Source organism: Coenobita brevimanus, chromosome 58 (assembly GCF_032717465.1).
Source record: "Coenobita brevimanus isolate Jiangsu-jjx chromosome 58, ASM3271746v2, whole genome shotgun sequence".
Taxonomy (NCBI): Eukaryota; Metazoa; Arthropoda; class Malacostraca; order Decapoda; family Coenobitidae; genus Coenobita; species Coenobita brevimanus.
Window position 1 is genome coordinate 5,120,662 of NC_137011.1, and position 14,874 is coordinate 5,135,535.

General features: G+C 41.0%; 1 protein-coding gene across 1 annotated transcript in view; it reads right to left on the reverse strand.

Annotated features, from left to right (window-relative positions):
• Positions 1-870: 870 nt before the first annotated feature.
• The window catches only part of LOC145402632 (moesin/ezrin/radixin homolog 1-like), a 19,158-nt gene continuing 5,154 nt past the window's right edge, over positions 871-14,874 (reverse strand). Inside the window, exons 2-9 of the mRNA XM_080274624.1 lie at positions 10,668-10,847; positions 7,876-7,983; positions 6,568-6,821; positions 5,817-5,963; positions 4,458-4,718; positions 3,620-3,977; positions 2,752-3,078; positions 871-1,038 (exon numbers count right to left, since the gene is read on the reverse strand). Of these exons, the coding sequence (XP_080130750.1) occupies positions 871-1,038; positions 2,752-3,078; positions 3,620-3,977; positions 4,458-4,718; positions 5,817-5,963; positions 6,568-6,821; positions 7,876-7,983; positions 10,668-10,847 (1,803 nt within the window). The remainder of the gene's footprint in view (positions 1,039-2,751; positions 3,079-3,619; positions 3,978-4,457; positions 4,719-5,816; positions 5,964-6,567; positions 6,822-7,875; positions 7,984-10,667; positions 10,848-14,874) is intronic.

Consider the following 14,874-nt stretch of genomic DNA (forward strand, 5'->3'; position numbering starts at 1 on the left):
ATAACCAAATAAAACATCTGGTGGTAGCCAGAACAAATTTTAAAAGTCATCCTGAGACCAAAGGGATACATGGAGACTTTATAATCCTTTCAGTCCTCTGGGTCTCTCCTAAGCTAAAAGTTTCATAATAACAAAGATATCCTTAGCCTGAACTAAGTAATGACCTTTGTTTATCTTTTTATTACAGATTTTTGGAATCAACAGTTTGTACAAACATCACATACAGTAAGTTAAAGATGCATAATATGTAAATGCCTAGGAGTAGAATTAGAAACTTAAGTGCTACAGTATATAATGACAGGCTGCTGGCTTAAATAATATTACAGTATTTTCTGTCATTTTGCAGACTATAACTTGGAATGCATCCTTAGAGTTAAGCCCACTTTTGGAAATATTGTATCAGCTATAAATTGATGACATCTCAATACAGTTCATGTACCACTGCAGACAGTAATATCAATCAGGATTTAACTGAATGGTTAGGAACAGTATGTTGGGCTCCAAAGATTAATCACTGAGCTTTATTAGCAGTTGCTCACTGTGGTTATTTATCAGAATGAAATTAATCAGTACTGTATTTATTTCCACAACTGTACATCCTGTGGTATCCAAAGATTCTGACCACTGATGCATATGCCAGTTGAGGAATTCTTTATGTATTATTACTGTATTCCACTGTGTTTAATTACTACTGTGTGTATACTCTAAAGTGTAAACAAGGCAGTGTTTTTCGTATTCCTTAAGTAATTTTTCTTAAAGAAGACCATGTCTATAACAGTATAATATTTACAGTACTGTACCATAATGTGTAATTAGTTACTTAGTTACAGTTGGGTAAAGATGAAGGAAGGTGAAATTAGGATTTTTTGTTTACCAGTTTTCAAACTGGTCAACTCTGCGTTTAGTGTTGCCTTTCCTCACTTCACGCAGAGTCTGGAACTTGCTCTTGCCCTCACGCACATTCTTGTTGTACAGTCGGTCCATATCAGTTTCCTCTTCGGAGATAATTTGGTCAGCCATTAGTGACCTCTTCACTTGCTGCAGTGTGGAGAGAGAGGAGGGGAGAGAAAAGATTATATACATTATATGGTAAAAGTAACAGGCAATCCCATTTTATTTTATTAAAGATGTAGAGACCTGAGGCTAGACTAACATAGTTCAGTACATTTAAGGGTAGATGACCACCCTGCCCTTCTTCAGCACATTTAAGTGTGGATGATCAGCCTGCTTCTCTTCAGTATATATCAAGGGTAAATGGCTAGTCTCTTCTGCTTTCTCTAACTTGGGCTAAAATTGCTCTCTCTTCATCTTGAATGCTGAGTCGTAACAAAATATTTACACTAGAATATGGCGCCAGTCACAAAGAAATGCCCTGGAAAAATGTACAGCCATTCTGTTGTCTTTTTCTACCACTAAGGTACATGTAATAAGCTTCAAATCTCACAGGGATATCATAGGAAAGTAGTGCTCACAGGGTAGTTGTTATATGGGAATTTACCAAACAGGAACATTCCTTATACAGTATCAATATCTGCTGTGGTCTGACTTAGCCTGATATTTATCTCTGTCACAGGTCTTGTTGATCATGTTTCTTAAATGCAAGAATAATGATTATTCAACCACCCTTCCCCCCCCCCCCCCCAAAAGAAAGGGAAAAAAAAAAAAAAAAAAATGGATGGCAGGAAGGCAGAGATACTGAGAAATACCTAAGCTAGGGAGAAGATATATCCCTTGGTATGATTTATTAACAGAACAGCTGTCCATTGCATAAAGCATAAGGCTGACAAGATTAATCACACTGTTCACATTGTTACCTGTTATTTCCCATACCAGCCAACATATCATGAGAGCCAACAGTATTGTCTATCTGTCCATCTATCTGTTGCCAGATGCCTCAATCTCATAAGGGGTGGCCACAAACTAAGCGCCTTCATGTCTCCTTGTCCAGTGCCATTTCACTGCCCTGCTCCCAGCCTTCACCCCCCTCTCTCATATACCTCTCCCTTCCATCCCTCCATATCATCCTCTGCCTCCCCCTTCCTGTCCCCCTCTCCACCTCACTTGTATACACTCTCTTCGTTAATCTCTCGCTCTCCATCCTCTCCACATGGCCAAAACACCTCAGTGTTTTTTTCTCATTTACACTTTCTATCACATCCACAACCACACCACAATGCTCCTTCACTTCCTCATTTGCTAGTCTGTCTCTCCATGTAACTCCACATGCTCCTCTCAAATAACTCGTTTCCACTGCTGTCACTCCCAAAAATGGAGGCTTTTTATGTTTGTACTGTACTTGTGTTGCAGCAAAGACTGGTGTTAGGCAGCCCTAGATATAGCCTCCCCTATTATAGTGGGCATGTAGCACCCATTTACCTACATGGTCATATCCCTTTTCTGTCAGACTTTTTAAATGTAAAAGTTTACTGATAATATCAATCTTCCATTTATGTAACTGGTCAGCTCTATAACTGTCTTTCTTAATCTGTTTTTACTGTGCTTATGATCTTTAGTCTTTTAAATGTAGTGTGTCCAGGCATCTTAAAAGGAACAGGACATGATTTAGGCTTCTTTTATGTTCAACTTCTTTTCAGAAAGAGCAAGTTTTGGAAGCTGTCAGCCTCAAGTTCCTTTTGTGCATGAGAAAATAGAAAAAGACTAACAAAAACTGGTTGAATAACTTTACCAAAAAGTATAACCTGTCAAACGTGAATCTGAAAGGTAATAAGTGATGGCTGAGGAAGCACTCACTTCAAGCAGGCTCATTCTCCTGACATCTTCCTTTGGTTCGTGGTCAAGTGTCTCGAGGTGAACACTGGGTGTGGCACTACGTGATGAGCCAGTGCTAGAAGATGCCTTGGTGTGTGCGTGATTGTAGCCACCATTGTACACACTCTGCTGGGCTACGGCTTCTGCTACCCTTGTCTGGTGGAATGTGTGATCTTCCACCGCTTTGATTTTTTCCCTCTCATCATCGCTGGAGGAAGAGGAGGACCTGGAGATGCGACGAGCAGCAGAGGCATTGACAAGAGCTGCTGTTGCTTCCTCCTCCTTCCTGCGTGCCTCCTCCACTTCAGCCTGGGTATGATCATAAGAATTTATGAGATGAGAGTAACTGCATTTGGCTGGCTGGCTCATGCTAGTAACTCCAGTTCATTGTCTGCAGCTGTAGTTTCTTGTAGCACAGTATATTAATATTATATCTTGAAGGGTAAGCTTTCAGTTGTGCTGCAGACATTCATATTACGACAGATGAGGGCAACCTAACTACTGTACAATGCTGGCAGTGCATTCTGCACTTATGATCCACACACTGAAACTTAGTAAGATCCACACTTGCTCCTTGCAAAGCCTAGAAGGCTTTTTATGGGACTTCCTAACTGGTTCTTCATTTCTTTTGCCTACAGCATTAATTATTAACATGTTAAAGCTAACGGGGAGTGTGTCGTCCTGTCTTGGCTACCTCCCTTTCCATGCGGGAAGCAGCCTAGGTATGTAGATAGATAGATAAAGCTAATATTAGTAGCACAACATTAACTAGTGTTTTCCAGCTAAATCCACCTAACCTCTCAAACAGACAAACTTATTTTTACTTATTACTGTCAGAGCCATTACTAACCTGGAGCTGCTTTGTCTGCTCATCCTTTTCTGAGACCTCTTCCCTGATGCGCTCCACCTCTTCCTGTTTGGCTCGGATCTCTTCCTCGAGCCGCAACTTTTCAACGGCTTCCATGTTCTTGGCATCTTCCAGCTGCCTCATCATTGCTTCCAGTTCTCTCTGTTTGACTTCCAGATTTTCCTTGGCTTCCCTAAGTTCTTTAAGTTGCTTCTCCAAAAGTAATATTGTAGCCTGGGCTTGCTTTAACTCCTGTCTTCGTTGCTCAGTTTCCCGATTAAGGTGCTCCAGGCGCTCCTCATATTCACGCTGCCTTTTCTCAGCATCCTCACGCAGAGACATCTCTCTTGCCAGTTTCTGACTGTAAGTACATGAATTTAGGGGTAAATGGAGGAAAATTTTTCATTATCATCATGATCATCATCACTATCACCTCTTTTCCCGCCTAAGGATGGGGGTTAGGTAGTTTCGGAAAACAAGCAACAAACATTTGTAATCATGTACAACAGTGGATACACTTGCATGTTGCAATCAGGAACTTTTTTTTTTAAATAAATACCTCCATGTTGCAGGTAAAGGGTTAAAGAGAAGTGTCTGCAGTACTATTTTATCAATTTAACCAGCTGCTGTCCTAGAGTGTAGTGCAGAGTACACATTTATTTGTATTACACTGAATGATAATTGAAAATAAGACCAATCTAATTTGGTCATGATTGGAACTACTTTAGTACTCTTCCAGCTGATGCCTGATGATTTATTTTGCTGAGAGTGAATCATAGGAGCCTGAGAGTGTTACGGCTAGAAAATTTGCCCAGCAAATAGAATCCCAAATAGCACTTACGAGGCAAGCCTCTTTGCTGCCTTCTCCTCCTCTGCCTGTATCTTCATCTGCTGGACTTCAATGGTGTCAGCCTTACGACGTCGGACATACATGTCGTGGTTACCCATACACAGTGCCAGAATGGTCTTGTTCACGCGCGTGTCTGCGGCAATGAAGATAAAGTCCGGGGATTTCTTGTCTGTTGGCGTGATGATGAATTTTCTGTTGCTAAAGTTGATGTTCTGGATCTCAGACCATGGGAATCCAATTTTGGGAGTCAGTCTAGGGAGGAAAGGATAGGGATTAGGGAACTGATTTTCTGTTGCTGAGGATGATGTTCTGGATCTTGGACCATGGGAATATAAGTTTTTGAGAAGGAAAGGATTAGTGTGTTAAGGTGCATGAAAATGAAGAAGACTACACATCAAATCACTAACCTCTTTGGTTTGAGGACATACTTCATGGTATTTTTGTATCTTCATTTTTTTTTTTTTTTTTCAACTTAGGAGAGTCCCTAAGTAGTGAAAGGGGTACTGAAGGTCATATTTAACTTTTTCATTGTCAAAAATCTCTTCTAGGCATCAACAGAATAAATGAAATTATCTGGTGGTATGAAAAATAAACTTTAAAAATGCATTATCAAATAGAGAGGGCTAAAAGACCATGCACTGTTTAATATCATGATGGAGAGGGTGATATATATCAGGATTTATGATATACAGCATAATTAATGTTCACAAGCACTTATTTTTGTGGGTGCCTGTATTGCCTGTCACTTATCTTGTTTTTAACATGTCTAACCAATCACTTGAGTTGCATTTCACTTATTTTGTGTACAGTTCCTGTTTTGCTTGTCATCATCATATCATCATCCTCATCCTCATCATCATCATCATCATCATCATCTAATCACCCATCTTTTATATCACTCATTTTGCTTACTATGCCATTCATAATTGTCACTTGTCTTGCTTTTGAGATGTTATACTTATTCCAGTCTTGCTTACCACCTGTCCTCTGTCACACCTTTTTTGCTTATTATGCTAGTCATGTGCCACACTGTTTTGCTTACCATACCTAGGTATGTCTGTCTTATTATCTCTTGATTATCAACTATTGCGTATTTCGCTTCTTTAAAACATTTCGTGCTTATCACCTGTAATGCTCATCACCTTTCATGTTTATCATATATGTCTTATGTCACACTTGCCTTGCTTACTTTATTAAGACCTATCACACTTGTCACTACTTGTTTGTCACCTATCTTGCTTATCACGTGTCTTGCTTGTCATCTGTCATGCTTAACATACCTGTCACGTCACACCTACCTTGCATACCATACCTGGGCCCGTCTTGCTAGTCACTCCTTGCATTCCCTACCTGTCTTTTCTGTCGTACACATTGATGCCAAGAGCGTCAATGCCAAGGGTGAGTTCAGTGCCCTTCTTGTTGGTGATGTCAAAGTAGTTCACACCGTACATCTCCAGGTCCTGTGCCAATTTGAGGTACTCCATCATGGCGTCCTCCCTTCATGTAAGAGAGGGGAAAGTCATTAGTATCCTTTTCCTACCCCTATTTGTCTCTAAGAATAGGAGGAGTAAGAAAATAATCTGATAGTAATAAACAGTATCAGCCAGTCTTTTATTACCCATCAGAAAAAGAATCTGCAGTAGGTTACAAGAAGAAAATAAGAAAGACATCCTGGGGTTAAAGGAGGGAATACTAAACCCAAACACCTACTGCACCCTCACCACACCTCAGTAATTCAGTGTGTGCTGATATTTTCATTCCATACCACTCTTTCCACAGCTACATCACATCTACTGTACCTACATCTCACCTACCACACCCACACCACACATACCAACCCACACAGTCTTGCCACACCTACACCCAAAACTTAAGACCCACACCCACACCTCACATCAGAAGTCCTCTTTATTCTAGGTTCTGATCTTTTCCCATACCACTCATATCACAAATACCACACCCTGCCTACCACATCAGTCACATCCACCACACTCTTACCACAACCACTCATACCACCCCCACATTGCAACTACCACATCCTCACCACACCTGTCGCATCTACCACACTCTTACCTCACCTACATCCACACCCACACCTCACCTTAGTAACCCCTTGTGTTCCTTATGCCAAGTGCTGATCTTTTCCTCCCAGGCATCCCTCGTCAGCTTGAACTGGTCCATCACACGCTGGGGCAGGAGTCGGTCATTGGCCAAGAACCCGGGCTTGTGGAACTCAGGGTTGTAGTCACCATACTTGGCCTGGACGGCATACGAGGATAGCAGTACGGCCGCGTCAGCTGGGCAGTACACTTCATCACTCAGGATGGCATTCTTGACTTGCAGGTAGAACATCCGCTGCAATGAGTGGTCTGGTTATTTGAGGTTTGAAGATGGGAAAGTGGATGATGATGATGATGATGATGATGGTGATGACGATCCAGTATGGAGCTACAGTTGCTGAGGACCTTATGGGTGAATTACAAGGGAGATAATTTTCACCCATAAGGTTATCAGTAACTGTAGATCCGTAAGGGTTGAAAATTGGAGCCATGTTGGTATACCATTTTTACTAATAATTAGTTGAGGAATCACCTCCTGAAGTCAGTGCATCAGGTCCTGGCACACACTGGATACTCATGTGAAGGATAATGAATGTCTGCATTATATGACATTTTATAGTATCAGTACGATGGGTAATCTTACAGTAATAATAGTTTCCACATCCATTACTTGTGTTGGGAGTGTAATGCTGTACATAGTGAGACTTGGACAGTAAATGAAGAAAATTGTAATTCAGATGTACTGAGATGAGAATGATGAGGTGGATGTGTAGTGCATGAGAATGTAATGCTGTACTTTAGTGGGACTTGGACAGTAAATGAAAATATTTGTAACTCAAATGTTCAGAGATGAGAATGATGAGGTGGATGTGTAGTGCATCCTTGATTGACAGTCATGGGGGAGTTAAGATTTCATATAAAGAGTGAAGAGGAAGGATGGGACTTGATTCCATTAGTGATGTGATGAGAAGGGGTGTATTGAGATAATTTGGGCATTTTGAGGGGACGGAGGATGACAACTGGGTGCAGAGAGTGAGATGTGCAAATGTTGAGGGTAGAGTTGCAAGAGGCACACCAAAAAAAGACATGGGAGCAGGTCATACAATTTGACTACAGGGATACGGGACTGAATAGAGAGGCTGCTAGAGATTGAGCAATGTGGAGAGTCAGCAATAGGTAACCAAGGCCAACCTGTGTAAGCATAGAGCCTTTATAGACGAAGCAGAGTGATTATTTCTGTTTGTTTTGGATTGACAGTATTAGCAGATGTGACATCTGTTAGTTCTGCTTGCTTTGGATTGACAAACCCTTATAAATTTGTGTTACTAAATAGGTGGATAAATACTAACCAGTGTGCTCTCTTGAATGATCTCATTGGTGACATCCTCTGGGTAGAACCTTGCCCTGAACTTGAATTGCAGTGGTGTGTCATACTTCTTGCCCATCTGTGACAGCGCCTGCAGGAGGGAGGAAGAGTCAGAATGGGAAGTGTATCATCAGGTTTATATATTATGCTGCTGCGGCTGTTGTTGTTATTGTTGGTGTTGTTGATGTTCTCGTTGTTGGTGGTGGTGATGGTGTTGATGTTTTGGTTGTTGTCGTTGGTGGTGGTGTTGATGTTTTTGTTGTTGTTGGTTTGGTGTTGATGTTTTTGCTACTGGTATTATTGTTGGTCTGATGTTTTTGTTGTTAGTGGCAGTGTTGATGTTTTTGTTATTGTTGATATTGTTATTACCTCAGGCTCATTTTGACACAAACCCAGTGGATTAGAGGACACGAGCCACTTCAACTGGGCACTCCCAGAGATCTTTTGTTCATTGCTCACATATTAAGCAGTTGGCTATACTTGCCATAAATATCTTAGTTGAGTTGCCTAGCCTCAACTTCTTCCACTTCTGATGGTACAATGAAGGTGTAATTTCATGTCCTTATAATAAATCCCCTGTTTTGTTGTTATTTTTTGCTCTTGAGTACTCAGTAGATTGCAGAAAAAATTGCGTATTAAATTTCCACTGCTATCTATATGGTTGACTTTCCAGTTTCCCCCAAGTACAGTGATTGTTACTGTTTATGGGATAAAATATTTTGTTTGGAACACATCCCTGACTTACACTGAGGATTGCATATAGATTGTCAGTAGCAACAATAGAATAAATATAGACATCCTGACGTTGAATGGGAGATTATTAAAGCCTGAAATTATTTCTTACAGTTGTGATGGTCAAGGAGTTTATGTAATTCTCATGTCTTACTCAGTTCACTTTCATCCCTACACCTTGAATCCTGGGCTGTAGCAGGAGATTACCACTAGTCACGATAAAGTGCTATACAAAGGAGGCAGTGCTGTAGTATTATCTTATTCTGTCATTTAGGTGAGGGAAATAGGATACTAAAATACGAAAATCCCTGCTTAGTTAAAAATTAATGAACTATAGTTACTGATAAGTTTGCATAAATTCACATATTGCTGTTGTCGATTCTTTTGCTTTGTACTGAGTTGAGATTATTTACGAATGCATTACTCTTTGACAGGTGCGATGGTTGAGGTGTTTTGAGGAGTGCTTTCGTGGCAAGGTAAGATAATGATTAGTTTACGTAATAATTTTGCCTTTTTAGTTAGTGATAATTTTAGGCAGATCTCATATTTTTCCATGTAATTTTTGTACTGAAGAGGATGAATTTGTTTGGGAATGAAATTGTCTCATACAAATCAAGGCGTTATGATGAGTTGACGTAATTTTCTTATGTCACAAAGCCAGACATGAGCTTGGCCTGCAGTCACTCTGTTTTTCGTTTTGTCTCCCATCCCGTCCGCATCCTTGCCTTCCCCTTTCCTCCATTCCTCCAGATTATTCCTTTTATACTTTCTTCTCCCTTTCCTTTTCTTCTTGTCCTGTCTAAATAATTTCATTTAACTTTTCCTCCCTCACTTCCATATCTTTGCCCTCCATTTTCTTTCCTTCCTTTCTAAATTACTCCATTTATATTTTCGTCTTCCTTCCCTTTCATATGTTTCTCTTCCCTTCCTGCCAAAATCACTCCATTACCTTTTCCTCTTTCCCGTCCACATCATTGCCTTCCATTTTCTTCCTCCCCCCCTTTTCTGATCTCCCTCCCTCCCTCCCTTTCCCTCTCTCTCCCTTTCTCCCTTTTCCTTCTCTCTCTTTCACTCTCCTTCCCACCCTGTTCATCTCTCCATTCCTCCCTCCCATTCTCTTCTATCTTCTCTCTTTCTCTACCATTCTCCTATTTCCTTCCCTCTTTTTCTTTTTCCCTCACACTGTTCATCCCTCCTTCCCTCAGCGGTCATCGCTCCATCCCTCCCTTGCTTATTTCACCTTCCCTCTCTTGCCCCTTATCTCCTTCTCTCTCTTACTCATCTCATGTCCTTTCTCCTCACCCCCTCGTTTCCCCTCCTCTCCCCTCTATTTCTACCCCTGTCGCCTGGTACTGCCGTCTTATAATGGTCCATGTCCGCTTTCACAATTTGTTAGACAGATAAGCGTTATCAGATAGCCTACAAGAGCTTACGTCCATCTAATATATACCTGGTGACATTTAGAGCTCCTGGTGATGGCAGAGGCTTGATAATATTGATAATACCATAGTCCTTTCACCTTAAGTTGGCCCAGATTGTCGTCTTTTTCTATCTTGTTTCATGTAGCTCAGTGGCGGAAGACATACGGCTTTACATTTGTTGCACTGCTTTGTGACTAGCACCATATTTTACGTGTTGATCTACTGTTACGGCTCAGCATTGAAGATGGAGAGATGGCAATATTAGGCCAAGTTAAAGACGTTATTATCTTTATTCTCAGTATTTAAACGAGGCCCCAAACCCCTGCTTTATTACTGAGCATGGGCCAAGTGGTGTACCCTTTCTTGTGGACGAATCAGAGGCTGAAGAACTTGAGAGAAAGAAAGAAGGAAGAGAAAGGAAGAAATAAAGTGAGAGAACTAAATAAATAGATAAATACAGAAGTAAAAAAAAGTCAAAGTTCGTACCGTCGTATTGAGAACCAGCCAAGTGATGCTCGTAAATCCCTTCCCGTCGACGAACTGCAGGCTGAAGAACCAGACACAGACAGACTGATAGACAGACAGATAGATAATAAATAGTAATGAAATTCAGATTACCTACCCTCTTATTCAAATCGAGCCAAGTGACGAATCCTTTCTTGTCGACGAACTGGAGGCCAAAGTACCACACCTCCCTCAGCCCTATCGTTCGCACCACCTGATCGAACAACTGCTTCCCCGTTGTGCTGGATTGGATCGCGAATTCCAGCTCCGCATCCATCGTTGTGATCCGTACGCTGACCTGAGGGAGAGATTAGACGGGGTTAGATGCTAGTCACGGGGAAGCGCTACGGAAAGGATGTAGAGGCTCCTAACCCTTCACAATCTCATGCTAGTCACGAGGAAGTGCTACGGAAAGGCTGTAGAGGCTCCAACTCTCTCTCTAACCCTACACAATCTCATGATAGTCACGAAGAAGTGCTACGGAAAGGATGTAGAGGCTCCAAATCTTTCTCTAACCCTACACAATCTCATGATAGTCACGAAGAAGTGCTACGGAGAGGATGTAGAGGCTCCAACTCTTTCTCTGGTCCTACACAATCCCTCCATCTTGAATGCAGTGTTACAACAATAATAAACTAACACAAGAAAGTGATGCTAGTCACTAAGAAGTGCTACGGAAAAGGTGTAGAGGGGCCAACTCTTTCTCTAACCCTTCACAATCTCATGCTTGTCACGAAGAAGTGCTACGGGAAAGATGTAGAGCCTCAAACTCTGGTTCTTGTCGGGTAAGGAAGTTTCATAATTACTTTTCCTGAGCGATTTACTTTTATTACTCTTTACTGTCCTCTTCTTTAGTTAAATAAATCCTTCCAGTTCCGCTATACTCTTCTGTGTCATATAAATGCCTCCAATATCGACATACTCTGCATACATAACGTACAAAAGTATATTAACCAGCCATATCTAGAAGTAAATCGCTAAGGAAGAGGTAGCACATCTTCGTGACTAGCATCATATTCTGGCGTTAGTCAGTTGTTATAACCCCGCTTTCAACGTGGAGCGATGGAAGTTTTGGCCAAGTTAACTTTAAAAAAAGAAAATAGATTAAAAGTGGAATGTATTTTAAACTATATAGCAGATTAATGGAATTTAAAGATTGCAGAAATTTAGGGGATGAAATCGTCAAAAAAAGATCACCTAATTTCTCTCCCTCTCTCTCTCTCTCTCTCTCTCTTGAAAGATTAACAAACTGATAAGGGACTTGCAAGAGGCATGACTGTGGGATAAGACTTTTCCTTGAGTGTGTGTGTGTGTGTATGTGTAAAATGCCACGTAAACATTTAAGAAAAGGGTGAGAGAGAGAGAGAGAGAGAGAGAGAGAGAGAGAGAGAGAGAGAGAGAGAGAGAGAGAGAGAGCACGAAAAATAGAAAATGTAGATCATTCTCATCCCTTCCCTATCATGGAGAGAGAGAAAGAGAGAGAGAGAGAGAGAGAGAGAGAGAGAGAGAGAGAGAGAGAGAGAGAGAGAGACAGACAGAGACAGAGAGAGAGAGAGAGAGAGAGAGAGAGAGAGACAGACAGAGACAGAGAGAGAGAGAGAGAGAGAGAGAGAACACGAAAAAATCTAGATATTTCTCGTCTTTTCCTTATCATTGCGCCAGCGTTCCAAATAACTTTATATTATCAGGAAAGTGTCAGTCTTAACTACGAAGTGTCAGGGCGCAGGAAATGACCCGTTACTCCCACTCCCCTGATAAGAGAGAGAGAGAGAGAGAGAGAAGACTAATTAATGTTGGGCGCGTTTGTGATTGTATTGCAACAAAGGACGAAGAACCTTAACACACACACACACACACACACACACACACACACACACGCGCACACGCGCACACGCGCACACACACACACACACACACACACACACACACACACACACACACACACACACACACACACACACACACACACACACACACACTCCCTCTCTCTCTCTCTCTCTCTCTCTCCAGCTGGAATTCTAAGAATAGACTGGTTAAATTTTAATGCTAGTCACGAAGAAGTGCCATGGAAAGGATGTAGAGCCGCAACACTCTTTCTCCATGGAATAAGCTACAAAAGAAGAAAAATTGGGCCAGGTTAAGATAAAAGAGGTATAGGTTTTATCAGTGTTTCGGCAATACCCCCTTCCTTCCCTCTCACCCCCCTGATAAGAGCGATAAGGAGTTGGGAGAAGGAAATATTGATAAGGGAACAAGAGACTGGAATTCTTGTTATGTTGGCTTATTCAGTCTTGGGAATCAGTGGTGTATTCTAGGTGTCACAGCTTCCTAACACCTCTTCCTGAGCAAATCATTCCTCATGTTACATTTCCGTATCCTTATGAATGGTATAAATACAAAATATATCGATACTGAAAAAATATAAATAACACACGAGAATGTTTGGGTGGAATACGTAAAATGAACTGCTTAGGTAAAGGTACTGCGAAACTTCCTATGCATACTACGGTCTATATTCTGTCTATAGCCAGACGCCTTAATCCCGTAAGGGGTGGCCGTTTGTCTTTGAGTTAGCTGTTTTACGAAAAGGGGCACTAACCCTCCGCCAACCTACTTGTTGACACGTAGGAAACACGTATGGGTTGGTTTCATGGATACCACCCACCGTTGTAAATATTTTCCTGTCTTACAGGAAACCATTAGTCTTGTCATTCAATGTAAAGCCACGTGAAGAGGAAAGAAGAGTAATGAAAACTGACAGGAAAGACGGGAGAAATATGAAAAAAGGAGGGCAAACACAGAAAAAGAATCACAAAGGTGAAGGAAGAAATAGGCAGCACTACATCAGGTGATTGCAGAATGGTCGCCCAAAAGTAACAAGTGTTTAACTGAGAAACTGTCGCGATTAATGAAGTACTTAGAGCAATGATTCTCAGCCAGGGGTAAATTTACCTCGTGGGGGTATAAAATCATGCCAGGGGGTAAATATTTCATATCTGAAAATGAATCAGCAGAGTTCCTATTGATATTGCTTCTGGTATTTTTGTTTGATAGTGTTTGTTTCATCCTTTATCAACGTTTATTTCGTGCAAAACCTTAATATTAAAGGTGTTCGTGTATCTTTTCTTGTCTTTCTGTTTTTCCCCCTTTATGCCGACTATGCATTTTTTGTATGGGGGTGAGGGGGTAAATAGTTAAATACGTCAAGCCAAGAGGGTAAATGACACAGGAAAGGTTGAGAATCGCAGACTTAGAGCTTTGTTTTGCAAATCCCCTGTGTGTTATCTTGGTCAGAAGTATTATTGTAATCCCGTAAAAGAAGCGGATTTAGGATGGAATGGGGAACTGACCCTGAAAAACGGTTACGCGAGAAAAAAATGTACTTGCATGAGGGTTTAAGTCACATTAGGAGGCTTTGTAGCGTATCTTCCTCAGCGAATTATCTTACATTTTTACATTTAGCATTCTAGTGTGTGATATTCTTGGTTGAATATCGATACTATTTGTATCAGTAACACACGGTAGGATTCTGTGATGTAATGTGGAAAAATAAATCGCACAGGAATAGGTGTTTAGGATTCTCTCAGTGTACTAAAAAGGCAGCTGATATTTTCATTCCATTCGTAGACTGTGGAAGCTCCCGAACACCTCTTCCTTGGCGATTTATTTTTGGGTATGGCTGGTTAATATCCTTATGAACATTATTGATGCAGAATATGTCGATACTGGAAGGATTCATGTAACACAGGAGAGGACAGGAAGGTGTAATGAACAAACTAAATCGCTTAGGAAAAGGTGTTAGGGAGCTTCCTTAACCGACGAGAATGCGGGTTAGGTAGGTTAAGGATGAAGAATGTTTGTGAATAGCTTAGGGTGGAATGAAGGACGAGAATGAGAGAGGCAAAAGAAGCATGCGTTTGAGAATGACTGAGAATGGAATGAGGCGCAAGAGAGTATATATGAAAAGGTTAAAGAATGCTTGTTTGGAAATGGGTTAGAGTGGAATGAAGGATGAGAATGAGAGAGAGATGGCAGTAAGAATGAGAATGAGTGAGATCAAGAAAGCATGAGTAGCTTAGAATTAAATAAAGCACTATTACTTAGTGGAGATGAGGTGGAAATGCTTTACTAGATAACTTAGAAAGGAATGAAGGGTTGAAAATTAGACAAGATAAAATGTAGAATATTATTGTTCTTTCACCTTAACTTGGGCCAGATTTTCGTCCTTTTGCAGCTTATTTCACGTAGCTCAGTGGAAGAAAAAGTGTTAAGGCTCTACATCCTTTCCATTGCACTTATTCGTGACTAGCATTGTAGTCTAGATT